At 47.1% G+C, this 27116-nt stretch overlaps 1 protein-coding gene across 6 annotated transcripts in view; it reads right to left on the reverse strand.

Moving 5' to 3' along the window:
- The window catches only part of MACF1 (microtubule actin crosslinking factor 1), a 1825008-nt gene that overhangs the window by 1787325 nt on the left and 10567 nt on the right, over nt 1-27116 (reverse strand). For all 6 annotated transcript variants that reach the window (XM_069622429.1, XM_069622430.1, XM_069622431.1 and 3 more), the window contains exon 2: nt 26281-26565. In XM_069622429.1, coding sequence (XP_069478530.1) covers nt 26281-26518 — 238 coding nt within the window. In that variant the 5' untranslated portion in view covers nt 26519-26565. The remainder of the gene's footprint in view (nt 1-26280; nt 26566-27116) is intronic.

The raw sequence follows: 27116 nt of genomic DNA on the forward strand, positions 1-27116 counted from the left end.
CAAAGCCTGTTCTTCTATAATATTTAAAAGTAGGATGTTACAAGAGTTAACAGTCACTTCACAATTGATTTTAGGCGCACACAATGAATTCTTGATGGTGAAATGCGACTTGCTACTTGTGTTCCCTTTTACAAAGGCAGCTTTCGTCTGTAGCAACAATCGGGCAACAGAATCTCACATACGCAGCCTCTCTGAAGTGATGTTTCCTTGTACACAGTGAGAAAGTCTGCTACTATTAATGTAATCATTATTTCTGTCGTTCTCCTTGTTAATAGGACTTCGCCAGTCAATGATTTTAAGGTAAACATGGAGAAATAAAGACTCTTTTCATACGCAAACACTTTGGTTACTTCTAAATAAGCGTGTGATACATTTCCCTTTTGTCGGATAGAAAGTCCCAGAACTACGAAGACTTTCACTCGCTTTACCTTCAGCGTGTATGAAGTTCAGCTGGTTACAGTTACCGGCAAGGAGTCTCTGCTGCTATGGAGTTCAGTCCTTCATTCACCGGCTCCAATATCACAGTCCCGGCAGGTTGCCTCGACTTCCTGACTTCTTTTCCTCTGCTACTGTTAATACAGGCACTCTCAGGATCCACATCTCTCCTCAGCACGGGTGTTTCGGATCGGGCCTCATCATGAGAGAGTCTCCTATCACCAGCTTCCCTCGGCTTGCTTCTGCAAACGGGTCTTAGTTGAATGCACGACTTCAGCTCTGCATTCACAGCAATCAGGTGCACCTGGAAAGACCACCAGTTTCTCCCAGTTTCTCCCAATGCAGCCACATCCAAGTAGGTTTTGGGAGCACAGGACCTGTGGAGCCTGCAGGTGAAATCTGCTTGTTCCTTGCTCCGGCGTCCCTTCCATGGTCACACTTCCTTGTGAACTGCCAGCCTCCAGTTCTGGTTCTTCTCCTACCGCAGTGACCGTCCTTCTAAATCCTGCTCCAGCTTCTCTCTGTGACACGCTCCTGCAGCAACCTTTTATTCCACTCATGTGGGTTAATTGGCTTTAGGTGCAGACCTCATTCTTAATTGCCTGACCTTGCCACAGAGCTTTAGTTTGCCTGCCTGTTCTCCACCTCTGCCTGCCTGTTTAGCCCTCTTCTTCGTCACTGTCCCTGAGGGATTCTGGGACATGTAGTCTCTCTTTTTGGAAAATTAGATCTTTTTACTGCTTTGATGGTTTTTGCAACGGTTTCACTTCTCTTAACATTTTTAGAAGATGAACAGTAAGAGTTAGCCTTCTTAGAGATAGTTGGAATAAGAACTGCCACATTTCCATCATCCCTTTTGGTATACTTTTGGTCTTGGGGGCCGATATATATTTCTAGGAAGGTAAAAGACTGGTTCCCGCAATATACCACTTTGTTGGGCTGTAGCCTGGGATTCTATCTCCCTTTCGTTGGTAGGAGGTTGAGATCCTTTAAATTGACAATATTCCAATTCCTCCTTTAACCCAGTAACACAATGGTCCCTCTATAGGGAAAAATACTCTGCCTCATCCTGCGTATTCTCCCCACTACCCTGGGCCCTGTCTCCACCCAGGCGATCCTCCTGCAGTATGCCACCCCCGGGATTGGGATCATGAAGCGCCTGCCCTCGCGTGGCCACCTGGGAGGAGGCTTTAGGAAGAGTTTCTGTGGTTATTCCCAGTATTCTCCACATATCGTACTCTTTTTTTTTCCGCAGACTCTATGATTTGTATGATTACTAATACATCGCCATTGTCTTTGCTTCTCTTTTTATCAATTATATGTGTACAAGAAATGTGTTGTTTTGTGGAACCTTTGTGTTCAGAATGAAATTTCTTTTGATTGATTGATAACACAGAGAAATACTCAATAAATGTTTTTTAAACCACAGCCAGTGCCAACAGTGGGAAAGACGGTAGGCACAAAGAATGAACTCTCCAACAAAATGCTCCCTTTTTTCCTCCCGGAAGCAATGATATTCACGAACAAAATGAGAAAGTAGCCTACTTGTTTTTTACTGCTTAGCCCACATCTACAAACCGCATGAGCAGCCGTCACCCTCACTAACAATATAAGACAGTTTAAGGGCCTCATCACAAGTTGGGCGGTAGCCCTAAAATGCGGCAGTAACGCTTCATTTAAGGGCTGGCCCGATCACGAGATGGGTGCTAAATGGGCTGTTTTACCTCCAGCTTTTTGCTGGAGGTGAAAATCCCATTAAGCGCCCAGTTTTCGGCGCAATTACCGCCGGCTGTATTACCTTGCTGTATTTGCACCAAATGCGGATATATCGTTAACGCTCAACCCGTGATCCGGCACTAATAACGCTGGACAGGTTGGCCCTAACTCAATTACAATTGGGCAGTATTACCACCGGGATACCGGCCAACTCGTGATGAGGCCCTAGACCCTCTGTGCCCACAAAACTTTGTGCTGTCCGCAGTCACTCAGTTTTGTTCGTGGTGTCGCCATGGACATTTTGAAATCACTTGATAATTGTATTCACCTTAATGAAACAGCACCAAACTTCAGAGGAGGGTCTATATTTCCTTTGGACAGTTCTGTGCAGATTTGTTGAGTTATAAGACACCGAAAAAATGCTCTACCACCGGCCCTGTAATATGTACATGAAACAGGTGACTTACAAAGGTACCATTAACCTAGGGGTGGGCAAGTGCTTCAAACTAAAGAGAAGTACTGTGCAAATACACACTATTAAACTAGTACACAGCACTGGAGGGGGTGATGGGATCAGGCAGAGAGGACAAGGAATCACTGCACTCATGCGCATGTGCAACAGGCGCACACTTAGCCTTTGCCCATGCACTCCCCGCCTCACTCGAACAGCTCCTTTCCTCGGAGACGAGACGGAGACGAGACGTAGCACATCCAGTGTGCACACACATAGACGGAGAGGTAAGCTGATGCCCACTCTGGGCTATCCCTGTCTTCCTCATCTCTCTAGCCACAGCCGGGTCCACGAACTCTAAGAACGCTTTGTCCTTTTTTTGTCCCCCGCCCAGCAGCCACGCTTGCCTGGACGCCTTCCATCTCCGGACAGGAAACTTAGCCCTGCTCCACTGAATCCTTCCCCTCCGAGGGACCCCTACAGCACCACGCATCTAAGGTGCTCCAATAACAAGGTACTATACTATCTCAGATTACAACTTTGAACCAGGACCCGGGTCCAAGTCACGTGTGTAACTCTTGCCCACGTGTTTACTTTAGGTCGCCCAACATCGCACTATACCAACGGGTAACCAACTCCACCCTCCTTGTTTCACCAGGAGCCCAGCCACCTTGAGCTCCTAACTCCTTCTAATGCAAGGTCAGTGCTTGGGTCCGGAGGGCCAGTCCACAGTGTGTAACCCCTCACGGGTTTTTAACGTCTGTATACATGATCCACATTCTGGATACTCAACAATATTCCATATATTGTTTTTTAAATCATAGGAAGACCTGCTATCCTGGGCCATAGAAGAAGGCTGCGATCTCTACACAGCCGAAAACGCCCCACGTCATGTTGTCCTATATTTACAACACTAAGGCCTATGACATACATCATCCCTACCACCTTGAGTGTTGACGTCGCCTCCTAGTAGTTCCTATTTTTAGGTGTCGCGAAGCAAAAAATTGTTTTGTACAAAGCATTGGTTGCATAAGTGTTGCCTCTCAGCAGACCTAATTTTCAGGCTCCGTGAAGCAAATGTTTGTTTTGTACAGAGTACTGGTGACAAATATGAATTAATATTTTTTTTAACCAACACACAGACAACAGAATAGAGTAAAAAGGTAGTATTGTGGAGCCAACAAACTACACCTCTCTTCTCTCCAGTGTGTTCTTTCTTAAAATGTAGGCAGAATGCCTAAAGTTCAGTTTGATTTCTGTACGCCTACAAGTACAAAAAGCTGCATTAAATGACTTTCTCCCTTTGTTTAAATACTTGAGTCCTCGCTGTACACAGTTGAGTAAGCTGATGACTAAGTTGTTCGTTTTTCTGTCTACTGTTTATATGTAAGTTTGTGAGACAGTGGAAGTGCTTAAACTACGCTGTAATATGTGACCTAAAGTAATAAAGGTCTTAAAACTGGTTTTCCAGTCCTTTCAGAATTTGGATTTGTATGTTTTTCCTCCCAAGATGCATAATCTCTTAAGTGCGCAGTATTGTATATGGAGATGTATGAGAATTGTTTCTACAGCAAATCATTGTAGCTTAAATGTTTGAGGTCAGGACTACCCCCCTGTTCTAAAGAGAGGACAAGGGAGACAGCAGGCAGAGTTCCCTTCTTGGCCAGTAAGTGACGTTTCAGCAGAGCTTTGAAGAGAAGCACAGTTGGGCTGGCTCTGATTGTGTTGGACAGCAAGTGTCAATGTAGCAGGTTCCAATCGCATTGACAGTAGGGAGAAAGAGAAGAAGCGAGAGAAGGTGCAGGGGGCAAGGGACGGTCGGGTGAGTGCAGATGAGGAGCAGAGGACACACAATGGCAAGTAGACAGTGATAGAATCTGAGATGTAGGGAGCAGCAAGATAAATAATACCTTTGCAGTCTAGGAATAAGAAGTTGAAAAGGGAGCAGTCTGCATGGAGAGCCAACCAGCAGAGTGTCAGTAGGTAGAGGTGGGGGAGGATCTGGGTAGCTTGTAGAGGATGCAGTAGCGAAGTTGAGGATTTTGTCTAGAATGAGAAAGGAGTGGAGCGGAAGGCCAAGCTGTATGCTCGAGCTGTAGTCTGCTGAGAACAAGAGTTGAGATTAGAGTTTTCATAGAGTAAGAAAGGGATGAATTTTCTGAATGCTGAGAAGGTTAAGTGAAGTCAAGCCTACAATTGTTACTCTCCTGTAAGTGCCAGGAAACGTGTAAGAACAGAAGGCTGGAGGTGTCAAGTATCCTGCAAGTGTCAGCACACTTGCACATTTGGGGAAGATTCTCAGTGTTGGCAAGCCTGTAAGTCAAGGGAAGCCTGGGTCAGAAAGCTTGTAAGTGTCAGAAAGCCTGAATGTGTCAGAGATCCTGTAAATGTAAGATAACCTTAAATGAAGGGAATCCTGTAAGTGAAAGCAAGCCTGTAGGTGTCAGGAAACCTGCAAGTAATAGGGAGCCTGTAAGCGAATGGAAGCCAGTACGGTCAGGAAGAATACCCCAAATCCTAGACATGCTTCAGAGATGTACATTCAGGGATTCTGCAGGGCACTTGGACAGCCCCTCCCCCTCTTGTCAAAAACAGAATGTTCCACACTAGCCCTGGCAACCCTAGTCCCCGGGATAGTATATAGAGAATCTTAACCCCTACTGTCTAATCTCTAAACTAGCTGTAGGCCAATGGTTTATGTCCATGTCCTAATCTCGTCTTCTGCATGAGGACTGCTGTCATTACTTCTCCATTTGAGTGTGAGAATAAGTAAAAGTCTTTGATATAGTCTGTAATCCCTAACACAGGGGCTGTACAAATCCCCTTTTCAATTCTCAAAATCCTTTAGTCATTTCCTCTGTCCATGTTATTTTACTTTTGTCTAACTGTGCTTCCTTAGTCCTTTTAAAAGTGATTGAATATATGTGCTGTAATCAAAAGCCCAGGCCATTCAATAGTTACATAGGCCTCACAACTGTTGCATTTCTCTCATTGTTTTAGCTTCTGCTCTCGAAGGTGTCACTTTTCTCCCTTCTTGAGAGATTCACTGTACAGGACCCCTTCCTGACAATATGGTGGCTTTTCTTTATCTACTGTGTATCCTTTCTCTGCTAATATGGTCATTAACAGAACTGAGTCCTTTCTGCACTTTTCTCACTGCACACTAATGTGTCATCTACATTCAGGATTATAGCACTCTCAAGTCATAGGTTACCTAGGTCCATCTGAAGGACCATGTTAAAGATTGAGGGAGACTCACAGTACCCCTGAGGAAATCTTGTGTGTTTCCAGCACTGTATTCTATATGAAAATGTGGTCAAATCATGTGAGTCCTCATGAAGGGGTATTGAGAAAAAACACGTTCTTCAAATATTTGGCTGTGCTTGGAATATTGCATAATATCGTAGCTAGATTTGGAATTAAAGAAAATTCTGTCTCAACTATATTATTTAAGGGACAGAGATCCTGAATAAATCCCCACAACCGTCCTGTTGATTTCTTCACTTGGTAAACAGTTCTGTTACAACGGGATTCTAATGGCACCAACATTCCCCGCTGTACTAATGATGAAAGGGTTTAAAAAAAATGCCTTCACCCGCTTCTCTAGACATGAGTTATTTCTTTGCTCATGGCAGAATTGCTCCAGGCTTAAGCTTGATTTTAAATGCTCCTACTCTACTCAATAGACCCACGTCATATGAGCTGCTTGTCCATAAAATGCTTGCCACCTTATCTAAATGTTCCTGAAAAATGCCATTCTCTGTGGTATTGCTCTATTCTCTACTTTAATCCAGTAAGTGGGGCTAATGAAAAATATGAACTCATCATCTGAGTAATCATCCCTAGAAAGTTCTTTGTCTGTCAAGTCTGTCAACCTACATCCTTCACTGAGGGCTATCACTGCTCTCCATCCTCTCCCCTCATCAACTGTCCCGTGGACAACCACCCTTTCCTCTCTTACCACTGCTGCTTCTAGTTCTAGGGGGATAACCTGTCCTTCTTCATCATCCATAGGAATTTCTGGTCTGAACAAAAACTCTTCAGATATTCTCAATATGTTACCTACCAGCCTAGGCAACCACATAAATAAAACAGTCACACCATACAAAAATACTTTAGGGTCTAAGCGTACGCCTCGTAATGCTTTTTGGCCTGCAAAGGCTAAAATGAACTCTCTTACATTCATATAATGTATCCCTGGAGTGGAACACACTATTCCTTTGTTAGTAAAAGATATCATCCTGTTAAGTTTTGTAATCAAGTCATGTCCTAATATATTAACTGGTCTCTGCCGAGAATACAATAATGGCATAAACACATTGGGCCTCATTACACGGTAGGCAGTAACCATGGCGCTATTAGCGCCATGGTTGCCGCCGGTATTTTACCGTGTCCGCCTTGGTGGATGGCGGAATTACCGCCCTACTCCAAGGTGAGCGGGGGCGGTAATTCCCCATTCACCAAGGCGGACACGTAAAACAAACTAAGCTCATAGTCCCAGAGACTCCCGGTGTAGAGAACAACATCAGAGTACTACCCACTCACCCAATTAGTCCATCTCCGCTCATCGGTCAGGCCTCAAGCCAAGGCTTCTTCTTTGTAGTTGACCCTTCCAACTGTTCGCTTCTCTGGGATATTTAAGGGATTGTAGGTACCCCACTATCCTTGTCTGGAGCTTAATGAACAGCCCTTGTTTTCGACTTCTGTGTCACATGTGAGAAGACCACGATTCTGTCAATTTCAACCTTTTAATTAGTATCATTTAATTCAATTAAGCTTTGTGTCATTACTCCTCGTGGCCTCTGCAGACTTGGCTGCTCTACCTCACATGAGCTTTCTGCATCCTTGACTGTCCAATACTTGGCACTTGCAGATGTTTTCTCCTTTGCTTAATCTAAGAGAAATGTGTCTTATGTACATGACTTATCCTCTTAACTCCTTTTGTGCCTTGCAGTTATTCCTTGATGTGGCCTCCTAGATCCCAGGCCCATACACTCCTCTTCATTCCTCACACAAAGCTGTTTTCCAGCGCCTCTCATCTCTGCAGCCATGGTCTGTCTCTGGGTAGCTTGAATGCTTTCATCACAAGTCCGGCGTTCAACTTTTCATCATGGCCGCTTTCATCGCGTTTATTTTCTTCTGCAGCAAGCTTCCATATGTCTCATCTACCTTGAGTTTCTGCGTATTGTGAGACAGGCATGCTATCAAGAGAGACACAGACTCAAAAGTTACAGTTTGAAAATCTTTATTGAAAAACTTTGTTGGATTGGTGTAATGCCTAACTGGACCTAACTCTAAGGGGGTTGTTCCCTCAAAGAAAGTTGCTTGCCCTCACTCTTAAACAAAATGTGATCTGGGGTCTTCTTAAAGAAGAAATGGTGGCTTAAAAAAAAAAGAAATGCCATCCAAGGCTGATTTCAGGTGGCCTTACCACCAGGTGCAGTTCTGCCAGTTTCAAAAATAGTTCACCTCAAAAGGGTTGCCCTCTGAACCTTCCATGTAGGGCTCTTGCAGAAAGTCCATAAAGTTCCCAATGTCTCTGGGTCTCCCGGGGGGGGGGGGGTTCCCTTCCCCAAGCTTCGATCCTTCCAGTTCCAAAGAAAAAGACACTGTTTCTGTTTAGGCCTCTCGGGGTTCCCTTTGCCAAGTCTAGGCCTCTCCTGCAAAGTTCAAATTGTCTCTGTGGGCCTCTCAGGGTTCCCTTCCTCACCCTTAGGCCCCTCTGGTTTCAGATAAAAGTTCAGCTTGTCAGGATGTACCTTTCAACGCATAGTCCTTTCATGGGGCAATGTCAGAGACTTTCAAAAGTGCCGGGCCTTGGCTCTTCCCTGCGCGACCACTCTGACCCCCCTCTTTGTACTTTGGATCTTTCTTCTGGCACCTTTTCCTCGGGTGCCTTTTCCACTCCGCTCTTGTTTCTCTTTCACCTTTCTTTCCACTGTGCTGCGCACACATGCACTTCCTTTCCCTTTATTGTACCTTTTGCACACCCCTCTTTCTTTGCTGTGCCCCTGGAACACTCATCTCACTTGAATGTGCACCCTTGCACCTTCCTTTTTCTACTTTTGGGTCACTCGCACCCTCTTTCCTGTTTTTGGGTTGCTTGCACCCTCTCTTTGCTTTCCACTTTCCTGTGTTTATAAAGGGTGCATGCTGTGGGGTTGTGGTGCAGGGCGGTAGGGGTTCAGACATTAAGAGATGCATTTTTTAAACGGTGCATGCTGTGGGGTGATGGTGATGGGTGGTAGGGGTTCAGACATTAAGAGATGCATTTTTTAAACGGTGCATGCTGTGGGGTGATGGTGATGGTTGGTAGGGGTTCAGACATTAAGAAGTACACTGTATTAACGGTGCATGCTGTGGGGTGGTGGTGCAGGGCGGTAGGGGTTCAGACATTAAGAGATGCATTTTTTAAACGGTGCATGCTGTGGGGTGATGGTGATGGGTGGTAGGGGTTCAGACATTAAGAGGTGCACTGTATTAACGGTGCTTGCTGTGGGGTGGTGGTGCAGGGCGGTAGAGGTTCAGACATTAAGAGGTGTATTTTTTAAACGGTGCATGCTGTGGGGTGGTGGTGCAGGGCGGTAGGGGTTCAGACATTAAGAGGTGTATTTTTTAAACGGTGCATGTTGTGGAGTGGTGGTCCAGGGTGGGAGGGGTTCAGACATTAAGAGGTGCATTTTATAAACGGTGCATGCTGTGGGGTGGTGGTGCAGGGTGGTAGGGGTTCAGACATTAAGAGGTGCATTTCATAAACGGTGCATGCTGTGGGGTGGTGGTGCAGGGTGGTAGGGGTTCAGACATTAAGAGGTGCATTTCATAAACGGTGCATGCTGTGGGGTGGTGGTGCAGGGTGTTAGGGGTTCAGACATTAAGAGGTGCATTTTATAAACGGTGCATGCTGTGGGGTGGTGGTGCAGGGTGGTAGGGGTTCAGACATTAAGAGGTGCATTTCATAAACGGTGCATGCTGTGGGGTGGTGGTGCAGGGTGGTAGGGGTTCAGACAGTAAGCGGTGCAGTGTACTAACGGTGCATGCTGTGGAGAGGTGGTGCAGGGTGGTTCAGGGTGGTAGGGGCCAGCCCCTAAGGGGTGCTGTTTATGAAGGCTGCGGTGTTGCACTTTGCGAGAGATGCGGGCTCTGAGGGGTGCACGGGGTCGGGGGAGGGGCGATGCTGTAGTGCACGGTAGCGATGGGGGATCCGAGAAGGACATTTCCCATTCAGAAGCTCGGTTACTATGGCAACTGCAGGGAATGCTTACTCAACCCTTGGCGTTCCCATGGCGACAGGGCCAGGCCTTCCATGTATGTGTTTCTTTAAGCAAACAGTTCCCGTGGGGATGGGGCGGGTGCTACGGGGTCTTGCACACGAAGGCGAGGGGATGGGGTGCGGGGGGGCGAGGCGGCAAGGCTGGGGTCCGGTGAAGGGGGCGCGTGAGAATCTGCTCATTTTCTGAGTGTGACCCTGAGCAGCAGCTCAGCCATGGAAGAAAACATTAATAAAGCCAGGCAGTCGCTGGCACAGAGCAGGAGGGTGTGAGGGGTGCATGTGAAACCCCAATACAGAAACCAGGCTGTGTGGGGTGCAGCTGAGACCAGTGGCATGGGGGGCAGAGAGGAGGCAGTTCCTGATGGGGCCCCCAGATCCATGGTCCGCCGCCAGCCTAAAAATACCGCCACATTGGCACAGGCAGGGGGCATCATAATGGCATAAAATGTACAACTGGTTCTCTAGGACACTGTGAAGTCGGGCCCCTCCACCAAATGCCACGTCACAAACAGCGCAGAGGAACATGTGCCAACACTTTAATGAAGCACCTCTCACTCTTTCTAGCCCGTCATGAAAGGAATCTACAGTGACATCTAGCAGCGGCCACAGTCTATGCCAGTAATAGTCACTGTATATATCCCTTGCATGCAGCCGCGGGCACAATCAGTCTATGCCAGTAATAGTCACTGTGTGTCCCTTGCATGAAGCCGCGGCCACAATCAATCTATGCCAGTAACAGTCACTGTGTTTCCCTTGCATGAAGCCGCGGCCACCATCAATCTATGCCAGTAATAGTCACTGTATATCCCTTGCATGAAGGCGCGGCCACAATCAATCTATGCCAGTAATAGTCACTGTATATATCCCTTGCATGCAGCCGCGGGCACAATCAGTCTATGCCAGTAATAGTCACTGTGTGTCCCTTGCATGAAGCCGCGGCCACAATCAATCTATGCCAGTAACAGTCACTGTGTTTCCCTTGCATGAAGCCGCGGCCACCATCAATCTATGCCAGTAATAGTCACTGTGTTTCCCTTGCATGAAGCCGCGGCCACCATCAATCTATGCCAGTAATAGTCACTGTATATCCCTTGCATGAAGGCGCGGCCACAATCAATCTATGCCAGTAATAGTCACTGTATATATCCCTTGCATGCAGCCGCGGGCACAATCAGTCTATGCCAGTAATAGTCACTGTGTGTCCCTTGCATGAAGCCGCGGGCACAATCAGTCTATGCCAGTAATAGTCACTGTGTGTCCCTTGCCTGAAGCCGCGGCCACAATCAATCTATGCCAGTAATAGTCACTGTGTGTCCCTTGCATGAAGCCGCGGCCACCATCAATCTATGCCAGTAATAGTCACTGTATATCCCTTGCATGAAGGCGCGGCCACAATCAATCTATGCCAGTAATACACATTGTATATCCCTTGCATGAAGCCACAGCCACAATCAATCTATGCCAGTAATAGTCACTGTGTGTCCCTTGCATGAAGCCGCGGCCACAATCAATCTATGCCAGTAATAGTCACTGTGTTTCCCTTGCATGAAGCCGCGGCCACCATCAATCTATGCCAGTAATAGTCACTGTATATCCCTTGCATGAAGGCGCGGCCACAATCAATCTATGCCAGTAATACACATTGTATATCCCTTGCATGAAGCCACAGCCACAATCAATCTATGCCAGTAATAGTCACTGTGAATCCCTTGCATGAAGCCGCAGCCACCATCAATCTATGCCAGTAATAGTCACTGTATATCCCTTGCATGAAGCCGCGGCCACCATCAATCTATGCCAGTAATAGTCACTGTATATCCCTTGCATGAAGCCGCGGCCACCATCAATCTATGCCAGTAATAGTCACTGTATATCCCTTGCATGAAGGCGCGGCCACAATCAATCTATGCCAGTAATAGTCACTGAATATCCCTTGCATGAAGGCGCGGCCACAATCAATCTATGCCAGTAATACACATTGTATATCCCTTGCATGAAGCCACAGCCACAATCAATCTATGCCAGTAATAGTCACTCTAAATCCTTTGCATGAAGCTGCGGCCACAATCAATCTATGCCAGTAATAGTCACTGTGAATCCCTTGCGTGAAGCCGCAGCCACCATCAATCTATGCCAGTAATAGTCACTGTATATCCCTTGCATGAAGTCACGGCCACCATCAATCTATGCCAGTAATAGTCACTCTAAATCCCTTGCATGAAGCTGCGGCCACAATCAATCTATGCCAGTAAAAGTCACTGTATATATCCCTTGCATGCAGCCGCGGCCACATACAATCTATGCCAATAATAGTCACTGTAAATCACATGCATGAAGCCGCACCACATAGTTAGTCACTGTATATCCCTTGCATGAAGGCACGGCCACAATCAATCTATGCCAGTAATACTCACTGTATATCCCTTGCCTGAAGCCACAGCCACAATCAATCTATGCCAGTCATAGTCACTCTAAATCCCTTGCATGAAGCTGCGGCCACAATCAATCTATGCCAGTAATAGTCACTGTATATCCCTTGCATGAAGGCGCGGCCACAATCAATCTATGCCAGTAATACACATTGTATATCCCTTGCATGAAGCCACAGCCACAATCAATCTATGCCAGTAATAGTCACTGTGTTTCCCTTGCATGAAGCCGCGGCCACCATCAATCTATGCCAGTAATAGTCACTGTATATCCCTTGCATGAAGGTGCGGCCACAATCAATCTATGCCAGTAATACACATTGTATATCCCTTGCATGAAGCCACAGCCACAATCAATCTATGCCAGTAATAGTCACTCTAAATCCTTTGCATGAAGCTGCGGCCACAATCAATCTATGCCAGTAACAGTCACTGTGAATCCCTTGCATGAAGCCGCAGCCACCATCAATCTATGCCAGTAATAGTCACTGTATATCCCTTGCATGAAGCCGCGGCCACCATCAATCTATGCCAGTAATAGTCACTGTATATCCCTTGCATGAAGCCGCGGCCACCATCAATCTATGCCAGTAATAGTCACTGTATATCCCTTGCATGAAGGCGCGGCCACAATCAATCTATGCCAGTAATAGTCACTGTATATCCCTTGCATGAAGGCGCGGCCACAATCAATCTATGCCAGTAATACACATTGTATATCCCTTGCATGAAGCCACAGCCACAATCAATCTATGCCAGTAATAGTCACTCTAAATCCTTTGCATGAAGCTGCGGCCACAATCAATCTATGCCAGTAATAGTCACTGTGAATCCCTTGCATGAAGCCGCAGCCACCATCAATCTATGCCAGTAATAGTCACTGTATATCCCTTGCATGAAGCCGCGGCCACCATCAATCTATGCCAGTAATAGTCACTGTATATCCCTTGCATGAAGCCGCGGCCACCATCAATCTATGCCAGTAATAGTCACTGTATATCCCTTGCATGAAGGCGCGCCCACAATCAATCTATGCCAGTAATAGTCACTGAATATCCCTTGCATGAAGGCGCGGCCACAATCAATCTATGCCAGTAATACACATTGTATATCCCTTGCATGAAGCCACAGCCACAATCAATCTATGCCAGTAATAGTCACTCTAAATCCTTTGCATGAAGCTGCGGCCACAATCAATCTATGCCAGTAATAGTCACTGTGAATCCCTTGCGTGAAGCCGCAGCCACCATCAATCTATGCCAGTAATAGTCACTGTATATCCCTTGCATGAAGTCACGGCCACCATCAATCTATGCCAGTAATAGTCACTCTAAATCCCTTGCATGAAGCTGCGGCCACAATCAATCTATGCCAGTAAAAGTCACTGTATATATCCCTTGCATGCAGCCGCGGCCACATACAATCTATGCCAATAATAGTCACTGTAAATCACATGCATGAAGCCGCACCACATAGTTAGTCACTGTATATCCCTTGCATGAAGGCACGGCCACAATCAATCTATGCCAGTAATACTCACTGTATATCCCTTGCCTGAAGCCACAGCCACAATCAATCTATGCCAGTCATAGTCACTCTAAATCCCTTGCATGAAGCTGCGGCCACAATCAATCTATGCCAGTAATAGTCACTGTATATCCCTTGCATGAAGGCGCGGCCACAATCAATCTATGCCAGTAATACACATTGTATATCCCTTGCATGAAGCCACAGCCACAATCAATCTATGCCAGTAATAGTCACTGTGTTTCCCTTGCATGAAGCCGCGGCCACCATCAATCTATGCCAGTAATAGTCACTGTATATCCCTTGCATGAAGGTGCGGCCACAATCAATCTATGCCAGTAATACACATTGTATATCCCTTGCATGAAGCCACAGCCACAATCAATCTATGCCAGTAATAGTCACTCTAAATCCTTTGCATGAAGCTGCGGCCACAATCAATCTATGCCAGTAACAGTCACTGTGAATCCCTTGCATGAAGCCGCAGCCACCATCAATCTATGCCAGTAATAGTCACTGTATATCCCTTGCATGAAGCCGCGGCCACCATCAATCTATGCCAGTAATAGTCACTGTATATCCCTTGCATGAAGCCGCGGCCACCATCAATCTATGCCAGTAATAGTCACTGTATATCCCTTGCATGAAGGCGCGGCCACAATCAATCTATGCCAGTAATAGTCACTGTATATCCCTTGCATGAAGGCGCGGCCACAATCAATCTATGCCAGTAATACACATTGTATATCCCTTGCATGAAGCCACAGCCACAATCAATCTATGCCAGTAATAGTCACTCTAAATCCTTTGCATGAAGCTGCGGCCACAATCAATCTATGCCAGTAATAGTCACTGTGAATCCCTTGCATGAAGCCGCAGCCACCATCAGTCTATGCCAGTAATAGTCACTGTATATCCCTTGCATGCAGCCGCGGCCACATACAATCTATGCCAATAATAGTCACTGTAAATCACATGCATGAAGCCGCACCACATAGTTAGTCACTGTATATCCCTTGCATGAAGGCACGGCCACAATCAATCTATGCCAGTAATACTCACTGTATATCCCTTGCCTGAAGCCACAGCCACAATCAATCTATGCCAGTCATAGTCACTCTAAATCCCTTGCATGAAGCTGCGGCCACAATCAATCTATGCCAGTAATAGTCACTGAATCCCTTGCATGAAGCCACGGCCACCATCAATCTATGCCAGTAATAGTCACTGTATATCCCTTGCATGAAGCCACGGCCACCATCAATCTATGCCAGTAATAGTCACTGTATATATATCCCTTGCATGCAGCCGCGGCCATATACAATCTATGCCAATAATAGTCACTGTAAATCACTTGCATGAAGCCGCGCCACATAGTTAGTTACTGTATATCCCTTGCATGAAGGCACGGCCACAATCAATCTATGCCAGTAACACTCACTGTATATCCCTTGCATGAAGACGGGGCCACAAACAATCTATGCCAGTAATAGTCACTGTGTGTCCCTTGCATGAAGCCGCGGCCACAATCAATCTATGCCAGTAATAGTCACTGTATATCCCTTGCATGAAGGCGCGGCCACAATCAATCTATGCCAGTAATACACACTGTATATCCCTTGCATGAAGCCACAGCCACAATCAATCTATGCCAGTCATAGTCACTCTAAATCCCTTGCATGAAGCTGCGGCCACAATCAATCTATGCCAGTAATAGTCACTGAATCCCTTGCATGAAGCCGCGGCCACCATCAATCTATGCCAGTAATAGTCACTGTATATCCCTTGCATGAAGCCACGGCCACCATCAATCTATGCCAGTAATACTCACTGCATATCCCTTGCATGAAGACGCGGCCACAAACAATCTATGCCAGTAAAAGTCACTGTATATCCCTTGCACGAAGCCGCGGCCACATAGTTAGTCACTGTATATCCCTTGCATGAAAGTGCGGCCACAATCAATCTATGCCAGTAATAGTCACTGTATATCCCTTGCATGAAGCCGCAGCCACCATCAATCTATGCCAGAAAAAGTCACTGTATATCCCTTGTGTGAAGCCGCGGCCACAATCAATCTATGCCAGTAACAGTCACTGTACATCCCTTGCATGAAGCCGCGGTCACAATCAATCTGTGCCAGTAATAGTCACTGTATATCCCTTGCATGAAGCCGCTGGCACAATCAATCTATTCCAGTAATAGTCACTGTATATCCCTTGCATGAATGCACGGCCACAATCAATCTATGCCAGTAATAGTCACTGTATATCCCTTACATGAAGGTAGGGCCACAATCAATCTATGCCAGTAATACTCACTGTATATCCCTTGCATGAAGACGCGGCCACAAACAATCTATGCCAGTAAAAGTCACTGTATATCCCTTGCACAAAGCCGCGGCCACATAGTTAGTCACTGTATATCCCTTGCATGAAAGTGCGGCCACAATCAATCTATGCCAGTAATAGTCACTGTATATCCCTTGCACGAAGCCGCAGCCACCATCAATCTATGCCAGAAAAAGTCACTGTATATCCCTTGTGTGAAGCCGCGGCTACAATCAATCTATGCCAGTAACAGTCACTGTACATCCCTTGCATGAAGCCGCAGCCACAATCAGTCTGTGCCAGTAATAGTCACTGTATATCCCTTGCATGAAGCCGCTGGCACAATCAATCTATGCCAGTAATAGTCACTGTATATCCCTTGCATGAATGCACAGCCACAATCAATCTATGCCAGTAATAGTCACTGTATATCCCTTGCATGAAGGCACGGCCCACTTAATCTATGCCAGTAATAGTCACTGTATATCCCTTGCATGAAGCCGCGGCCACCATCAATCTATGCCAGTAATAGTCACTGTACATCCCTTGCATGAAGGCGCAGCCACCATCAATCTATGCCAGTAATAGTTACTGTACATCCCTTGCATGAAGATTCGGGGCCACCATCAATCTATGCCAGTAATAGTCACTGTATATCCCTTGCATGAAGACATGGCCACAATCAATCTATGCCAGTAATAGTCTTAAAATCCCTTGCATGAAGGCGCGGCCACAATCAATCTATGCCAGTAATAGTCACTGTACATCCCTTGCATGAAGCCTCGGCTACCATCAATCTATGCCAGTAATAGTCACTGTATATCCCTTGCATGAAGGCACGGCCACAATCAATCTATGCCAGTAATAGTCACTGCATATGCCTTGCATGAAGGCGCGGCCACAATCAATCTATGCCAGTAATAGTCACTGTACATCCCTTGCATGAAGCCTCGGCTACCATCAATCTATGCCAGTAATAGTTACTGTACATCCCTTGCATGAAGATTCGGGCCACCATCAATCTATGCCAGTAATAGTCACTGTACATCCCTTGCATGAAGCCTCGGCTACCATGAATCTATGCCAGTAATAGTTACTGTACATCCCTTGCATGACGATTCGGACCACCATCAATCTATGCCAGTAATAGTCACTGTATATCCCTTGCATGAAGCCGTGGGCACAATCAATCTATGCCAGTAATAGTCACTGTACATCCCTTGTATGAAGGTGCGGCCACAATCAATATATGCCGGTAATAATCACTGTAAATCACTTGCATGAAGCAGTGGCCACAATGAATCTATGCCAGTAATAGTCACTGTTTAGCCCTTGAATGAAGCCGCGGCCACAATCTATGCCAGAAAAGGTCACTGTATATCCCTTGTGTGAAGCCGCGGCCACAATCAATCTATGCCAGTAACAGTCACTGTATATCCCTTGCATGAAAGCGCGGCCACAATCAATCTATGCCAGTAATACTCACTGTATATCCCTTGCATGAAGCCACAGCCACAATCATTCTATGCCAGTAATAATCACTCTAAATCCCTTGCATGAAGCTGCGGCCACAATCAATCTATGCCAGTAACAGTCACTGTGAATCCCTTGCATGAAGCCGCGACCACCATCAATCTATGCCAGTAATAGTCACTGTATATCCCTTGCATGAAGCCACAGCCACCATCAATCTATGCCAGTAATAGTCACTGTATATATCCCTTGCATGCAGCCGCGGCCACATACAATCTATGCCAATAATAGCCACTGTAAATCACTTGCATGAAGCCGCGCCACATAGTTAGTCACTGTATATCCCTTGCATGAAGGCACGGCCACAATCAATCTATGCCAGTAATACTCACTGTATATCCCTTGCATGAAGACGTGGCCACAAACAATCTATTCCAGTAAAAGTCACTGTATATCCCTTGCACGAAGCCGCGGCCACATAGTTAGTCACTGTATATCCCTTGCATGAAAGTGCGGCCACAATCAATCTATGCCAGTAATAGTCACTGTATATCCCTTGCACGAAGCCGCAGCCACCATCAATCTATGCCAGAAAAGGTCACTGTATAACTCTTGTTTGAAGTCACTGCCACAATTAATCTATGCCAGTAACAGTCACTGTATATTCCTTGCATGAAGCCGCGGCCACAATCAATCTGTGCCAGTAATAGTCACTGTATATCCCTTGCATGAAGCCACAGCCACCATCAATCTATGCCAGTAACAGTCACTGTATATCCCTTGCATGAAGCCGCTGGCACAATCAATCTATGCCAGTAATAGTCACTGTATATCCCTTGCATGAATGCACGGCCACAATCAATCTATGCCAGTAATAGTCACTGTATATCCCTTGCATGAAGGCACGGCCCACTCAATCTATGCCAGTAATAGTCACTGTATATCCCTTGCATGAAGCAGCGGCCACCATCAATCTATGCCAGTAATAGTCACTGTATATCCCTTGCATGAAGGCGTGGCCACAATCAGTCTATGTCAGTAATAGTCACTGTATATCCCTTGCATGAAGGCGCAGCCACAATCAATCAATGCCGGTAATAGTCACTGTAAATCACTTGCATGAAGCAGTGGCCACAATGAATCTATGCCAGTAATAGTCACTGTATAGCCCTTGAATGAAGCCACGGCCACAATCTATGCCAGTAATAGTCACTGTATATCCGTTGCATGAAGCCGTGGCCACAATCAATCTATGCCAGTAATAGTTACTGTAAATCCCTTACATGAAGATTCGGGCCACCAACAATCTATGCCAGTAATAGTCACTGTAAATCCCTTACATGAAGATTCGGGCCATTAACAATCTATGCCAGTAATAGTCACTGTACATCCCTTGCATGAAGCAGTGGCCACAATGAATCTATGCCAGTAATAGTCACTGTATAGCCCTTGAATGAAGCCACGGCCACAATCTATGCCAGTAATAGTCACTGTATATCCCTTGTGTGAAGCCGCCGCCACAATCAATCTATGCCAGTAACAGTCACTGTACATCCCTTGCATGAAAGCGCGGCCACAATCAATCTATGCCAGTAATACTCACTGTATATCCCTTGCATGAAGCCACAGCCACAATCATTCTATGCCAGTAATAATCACTCTAAATCCCTTGCATGAAGCTGCGGCCACAATCAATCTATGCCAGTAACAGTCACTGTGAATCCCTTGCATGAAGCCGCGACCACCATCAATCTATGCCAGTAATAGCCACTGTATATCCATTGCATGAAGCCGTGGCCACAATCAATCTATGCCGGTAATAGTCACTGTAAATCACTTGCATGTCCATGCCTGTGAGAAATTCGATTATCACCACAGTGGGTGTGCGCACGCCTGGGTTTTGTGAATTTTAAAAATTTTAAAAGAAACTGAATGATGGCTAATCTGCACACATTTTCCTATGCTCACTGCACAACATACACATAGACCTGTGTACTCTGGGTGGACACAGCCTACAGGCGCCACCCCCCCTGTCATATTAAGTTGGGATATTTATTTTATTTTTATTTTTTGGGTTTGTAAAGCACACTACAGCCCGGGGGCATCGAGGCGCTGTTGCAAGAAAGTGACTTAGTTACAGGAAAGAAGGCATTGCTCAGGGTTACAGGGAGCGAACGCCTAACATAATGACTTGAGGTAAGTAGATAGGTGATTGTGTTGTTACATATATCATACATACATATCATACCTTAGCCGAAAGGGTTTTAACACATTGTTATAGGTAGCATACAACATTAGAAGGCACCAAGGCCAATATGATATGACAGCCAAGAGTACATCAAGGCATCTCAAAAGCGGGAGCGCAAAACCTTCCCCATGACACAGACAGCCTAATTAACTGACAAAGGTTCTGTGGATCCGCCATGCCCTTTCATTGAGCCCTGTAGCTGGTGGGAGCATTCACATACTAATCAGAGTTTAATTCAAACAGTACCACATGGGGCCTGGCAGCAGAGGCTTCAAAGAAGACAGGAAACCACCAACACACTTTCATATGCACTGTCTCAACGTGATGCCAGCTCCTGCCTTCTTTATCTACTGACACTGAAATGCTATGTCTGGGACTGTGTGTTACAGTAGTCATCCCACAGGGAGACCCCATTCCGAAGGTTAGAGTATGTGGTTTGACAGAGAAAGAAAGTCTGGTCTCGCCACAGTTTCAAGGGAGACCTGCGCTTTAATATGGAACCACAGAGAGCACCATTGACCAGAGATACCGTTTGATCCACAACAGACAGGATGATGGGTGGGACGTGGTATTCTTTGTTTTCACCCCTTTACCTTTTATGTTACAAAGCACTCTAGTTATGACCTCAAGCATACAGGAGATTGTTGGTGGGGATACAGGATTGGTTCATTAAGGTAGGCTTTGTCTACAGCAATCGCTGTGGCACATTTGGCTTTAAAAGAGGGTTGAGCCCCTCTTTTGGAAGATAATCTGAAGACTTTGCAAGGAGTAGCAAGAAGAACTGAGCACTGGACCCTGGCTGAAGGTTGAGTCTGGCTTACATCTTCCACCAGTCAAGAAAGGCCACAACCTCCAAGAAGGAAGCAAGATCCCTCCTCTAAACATCTTCCTTGGAATAGAAGAAGTTAACGAACACAGAGGACCCTCCAGCAGCTCCAGAACCGGTACCCAGCCAGCACACAGCATGCCCTGCTAGGCTCTGAAGCAAGCTTCCTAGGTGGGAAGTGCCAGAGAGTCTCTAAACCAAACCAAGGACAAGGCAGCTGCCTGCAACACTCCTCAGCTTTGGGTCGTCCACCTTAAAGGACGACACAAGCCCAGCGAAGAAGCTAGGAAGCGTGCATCGACAAGCATCTACCAATGTCCAACTAAAAGGACATTTTCGAACCAGTCGAGCCCCATGAACTGCAACCGACTGCACTGCTGACTGTTGTTATGCCACAGTTGCTAATGCCGTCCGAGACACCTCGACCACTGCTTTGGAAATGCTGATTAGTACTGAGACGACAATTCCTGACCCCGAGAGGCCATGTAGGCCAGCCTGCAGCCGTCCATCCAGCTTTGCTTGCCGAACTGATTGTCGCCTGATACCCACAGCTGTCTCTCATCTTGAACTCTATCGCGGAATCTGCAAAGCGCCCTGAAACCGGCTCGACCGTGTCGAGCACCAAGAACTCCTACAGCACCAGGTACATTGTGGTTCTGTCCCACTGGTCCTTCTCCGAAGGCCCCAAGTGACATTTTATGACCCATTGCCCACTTTGTGTTGAAACCAAGTATCATTGAACTATTGCAATTATTACTATACCGACTACCTTCCTATCAGTATCCAGAATGCATCCTTTTTCCTTCTTTGAAACTGTCGGTCCTCTGAATTCCTTTACAGGGTGGGTTGTATTTTGTAGTGTTGCTAGAACTGTCAATTGTGATAATAATAAAGTAGATATTTGTGTACAACCTTGACTGGGCAGCCCCTTTTATCATTGGGTAATAATTGTATTTTCACTGTGTTGCAATTAACCATCGGTCCACAACTTTACGGAGATAAGCCTGTCGTTCTGGCCATGTTACCAAAATTGGACAAGGAGGTTTATATGACTTGTGTTTCCAATCTGTTCATATCCCTTACGGTGTACTAGAGTTTTGGGGCTGATTGATGGTTTAGAAACCGATATTCATCCCTGGACCACTGGTGCCCCGGAAGTTGATTGTCACAATGCCAGTAATAGTTACAATAAATCACTTGCATGAAGGTGTGGCCACAATCAGTCTATGCCAGCAACGGTCACTGTAAATCCCTTGCATGAAGCTTCGATCACAATCTTTGGTGGTAATGGTCACTATAAATGACTCACTTGAGTGCCACAATCTACCTATACTAGTAATGGTCACTGTAAATCACTAGCATGATGGTGTGAGCACAATCTACCTATGCCAGTAATGGTCACTGTAGCATGACGGTGTGAACACAATCTACCCATGCCGGTAATGGCCACTATAAATCACTAGCATGATGGTGTGAACATGATCTACCCATGCCGGTAATGGCCACTGTAAATCACTAGCATGATGGTGTGAACATGATCTACCCATGCCGGTAATGGCCACTGTAAATCACTAGCATGACGGTGTGAACACAATCTACCCATGCCGGTAATGGCCACTATAAATCACTAGCATGATGGTGTGAACATGATCTACCCATGCCGGTAATGGCCACTGTAAAACACTAGCATGATGGTGTGAACATAATCTACCCATGCCAGTAATGGCCACTGTAAATCACTAGCATGATGGTGTGAACACAATCTACCCATGCCGGAAATGGCCACTGTAAATCACTAGCATGATGGTGTGAACACAATCTACCCATGCCGGTAATGGCCACTGTAAATCACTAGCATGATGGTGTGAACATAATATACCTATGCCAGTATTGGTCACTGTAAATCACTAGCATGGTGGTGTGAACACAATCTACCCATGCCGGTAATGCTCACTGTAAATCACTAGCATGATGGCGTGAACACAATCAATTAATTCCCGTAATGGTCACTGCAAATCACTTTCATGAAGCTGAGGTCACAATAAATAGCACTGGAAAGGGTACTTCTGCCTCCCCTGCCACACAAACACATGCACACCCAGACACTCAGACACGCATGCATGCGTTCACACACGCACCACAGACTCACTCAAAACCTGTATGCACACACATACACACACAAACTACATGCATTACATTCAAACATGCATGTACACACCCATATAGTACAAACCTACAAACACGGTTATTCTAAACCTCTAACCTTCTTGTCTGCAGCCCTCAGGGAGGAGGTGCTATGCAGGAATAAATTACGGCAGGGCCGGCGGAACCCCGGAAGGTGTTCAGCATGTTGGGTGTACCAGGATATTTGCTTGTTAGTTGCTCGGCAACCTGGGGACACGTGCATGCATGCTGCCACGCCTACTCCGGAGAGCATATGGCGTGTGCTTTAATTTTTAAAACCTTTTAAAATCAAAGTGGCAGCGTGAGTCCCATGGGATCCTGGGGGGAAACACCAGGCGCAGAGGAGGTGATCAGGGGTGTGGCGACGGCCCTTCACCCCTCCCCGGCTCTGCCACTGGCTGACACTTCATTACATAAACCAGGGTGTGCGTCCAGGTGTGGTAGAAAGCCCACCACAGAAACCAAGATGTGGGTTACATTTAAGTATTGATTTCACAAACCAGTGTGGGGGGGGCGGGGCTTGGGTTCCATTACAGAAACATGGGTTTGGGGTGGAGCAACTGAGACCCTTTTAGAAACACTTGTGTGGGTGTGGAAGCCAGGGGGTTCCAGCCGTGGCACTTAATATTCTTCCTGGTACCCCTGGAAACTCCATTAGACCCTTGGCCCTACTGGCCCCCACACTTACACAAGGGTGAGTGCTCAGTGGAAAAGCACGCTTGGCCTGAGAGACATCTCGGTGGGTTTGGCATTCTAAGAGACTCGTTTATTAGAAAGAGTGATGTGTGTGTTGGGAACAGCTATGTTTGCACTTTGTGCAATTCAGTCTCTAAAGTTCCAGCAGAAACGTGTTAATGGGTGGAAAACGTGCAAACGCCATGTTTCACACTTCGCGAAAATGCCCTGGCAGGGATCTGGTGTGGGGGGCATTTAGCCGGGTTCCACAGGGCCCCCCCGTGTGTGGCCCGTCCGCATGAAAGCGCGAGGCTGGCCTGACAGGACGTGTGTTTAGCAGGTGGTGCGCACAGGGCATTGCTGAAGGTGCGCACGCGTTGCTCTTTGCACACCGACACTCAACACTTTGCGCAATAGCACTTGCCGTGGCATCTCCTTCATGAGCATAATTGTGCAGGGAGCTCTATTCCTCTGTGTACATGGAGTGCGTGTGTGTGCGCGCGCGCGCGCGTGTGAGCACGAGTGTCCGCGCGCGCGCGTGCGAGCACATTTGTGCGCGCGCACATGCGCCGCATCGCTGATTGGCAAGTGTGATCTTTTCTGTCTTGCACCTGGCACTTCACGTGGCTCTCTGCAAAGCACTCATCTCTGCACTTTTGCACCGTCTGGTGGGCGCTATAGAGAAAGGATTCAGACAGCTCAGTGAGGTAAGGTCTTACCGCTGTGTGTTCAGCACGCATCACAGACAGCACGGTTGATGCAGAAGGCGGTGCGGCGCTTCGCGTGTCCACTTCACGAAACGTCGCACTGCTTGTGAAAGAGCACAGGAGCTGTGGCAGTGAAACAAGGCTCCTGGGCAGGAACCACGGCTTCTCCTCCCGAGCAGCATGTGTCATCCTGCTCAAGTCACACGGCCTCTTCGGGCCCAGTCTTCACAGAGAAGGGGTTCAGTCCAGTGTGCCCAGTAAAACTCAAAGCAGCGCACGCACTTATGTGGCAGGTCAGGAGATGCCCGCCAAAAGATGGCAGCGCAGGGGGCATTCAGGCGGTAGGTGGCATAGGACCACCGTTTGCCTATCGTGACTATACAGGGCCTATGAGGCTTAACCTGGCATAATATGGAACCACTGGGCGTATAAGGGGCTGGGCGTCTATACGGGGTGCGCTGGGGGAAGGGATATGGGAGGTGCTTAGTCGGGACACCGGGGTAGACAAGGTACTGCCACTAAATAACCCTACTCTTCTACGTACACCATAGAGGTGGTAATTGCAGCACAGCAGAATGTGCCCCAGGGGAAGGGATAGAGGCCGCAGTTAGATCAGCGGGGGTAGGACAGGGTGCTGCCACTAACCAACCCTACTAAAAACTCCCCCGACTGCACACACCGCTCCAACTCTGAAATAAACACAACCATGCCTCTACAGCACAACAAACCGCATGCACTTCACTACACCACCACAAGGAAACAAACCACGCATGGCCTCTACAGCACATCCGAAAAACACACCTGTGCTCAGTGAACTGAAGCCGCCAGCAGCACATCCCTGCTCTCTCGCTCTTCTCTCCCTTGCTTTACAGATCCGCCAGAGCGCCAAGAAACCACACAGGTGGCCACAGTGCGCAGCATAAGACCCTTTCACATAACATATCATAGCAGTGCCTGTCATGTGAGGCAGTACTTAGCATGGTAGGACTAAAGCTGTCATGCGAAGCTTGAATGGATGCAACATGGCTGCCCTATTGAATTAAGAAAGCGGCGCGCCTGGCCTCCGCGGGCTGCGCTGGGTGCACACACGCAGTGCACATCGAGGAAGCGCTGCAGTTGATATATGGCTGAAAACTTAAATAACGCTTTTCTTCACTTCCACACCACACTGTTATTTTAAATATTAAACATATATTGTCGTTTAAAAAAACCTTTTGTGATGTCACACCCTGCAATGATATCAAGACAAAAGGCCATATTACCTTCTGGTCAAAGATCATATGATGTCACTTCCTATGATGTCATCCGCTGAATTATGTCACTCCCTATGATGTCAACTGCTGAATGATGTCACTTCCTGTGATGTCATCAGCTGAATGATGTCACTTCCTAAGATGGCATCAGCAGGCATGCTGATGAATTGATGGCCCTGCGGCTGAGAGCCTAAGGCAGAAAGCATGATGTGGCTGACACGTGTGTCATTGATTTTAGCTTTCAATACTTTTTTGAACATTATTTCGGATCAGTTGACTGCTAATGTATGATTTTATGTTTTTATGTATGGACTGAAGTCTGATTTGTAAATGTTTCTATGTTGTGCAAGGTTTGCTGTAAACCAGAAATGCAGGATTTCACAAAGCATAGTGTGGCAGGTAGGCACGCCCATGTAGGTATCGCTGAAGCACAGGGAGAATGGGTGATTTGTATAGAATCACACACCTGTATGGTCAAGTGCCAGAGCTGACAGGAGGACACAGGTCTCTTGGCTCCAAGAACCTTAATGTATCACCTAAAACCTTCCAGGTCAGATATGCAGTGACAGCAGACGCACTGACCCTCTCAAGCTTCCTACGGAGAGCAGGGACCTGACATCTGCCTGGGAACGTCTAGCAGGATCACACACGCATGTAACATAGCTCAGTAGATACAAAGGCCCCTCAAGAGATCTGTGATCCATGCAGGATGCCTGCCATGGGAATGCCTGGATACCACTCAGCTTGTAGACGTACCTGCTACTCGCACCACCGCCCGCTCCGCTGGGTCGAGCACTGAATCCTGGCTCTTCCTTTTCTTCTGCTCATGCAGTGGCAGGTTCCAGGGCAGAGTGTCCCCAGGCGGGCAGGGCGACAGGCTGCCGGACCGCTCACTGCGGTAGGAGCGCTCACTCCGGTAGGACCGCTCACTCCGGTAGGACCGCTCACTGCGGCAGGACCGCTCACTGAGAGTCTCTTCATCTGAAGAAGACATCTCCCAAGTGTTGGAGGAGGGGGCTGGGAATCCTCAATGATGGGGACCTAGGGGGAAAAATGGGAAAAGGGTCAAACCCCTGTAAGCCATGATTTCATTATATAAACAGCTAGAGAGCGTACAACCCTGTGACCAATAGTTCACGCTGTATTCAATATACACCCCCCCACGCTCCTACAATTCAGAAAAGAAATCAAGACCCACCTCTTCAAGCAGTCTCTCCTCTGCAACACCTAGGCCATCACATCACCCCCGCGCCACCTGACTCGCTAGACGCCACTCTGAGAAAACTGAAGGTGTCTCACCTACTAGTCCCCGGGAATCTGTCAACCAGGTGGCCATGATACGGCCATCCCTATTGGATCCAGTTCCTGGGGGTGGACCAGTGGGGGAAGATCACCTGGATGAGGGGACTTCAGGGAGTGGAAGTGGGACACCGGACGGTGAGACTCAGTATCCCCTTCCCTGTAACACCTTTTCCCCATCCTACCAGACTACTTAGGAACTCAACCCCCCCCCCCTTTTCTGACACAAACACTTTCTCACGGACAGCTCACTGCACGCGAAAATGGACCATAGCTGTATACTTGCCATGTTC

The sequence above is a fragment of the Ambystoma mexicanum genome, chromosome 11, assembly GCF_040938575.1.
Source record: "Ambystoma mexicanum isolate Mex_15411 chromosome 11, UKY_AmexF1_1, whole genome shotgun sequence".
In the NCBI taxonomy this organism is placed as follows: domain Eukaryota; kingdom Metazoa; phylum Chordata; class Amphibia; order Caudata; family Ambystomatidae; genus Ambystoma; species Ambystoma mexicanum.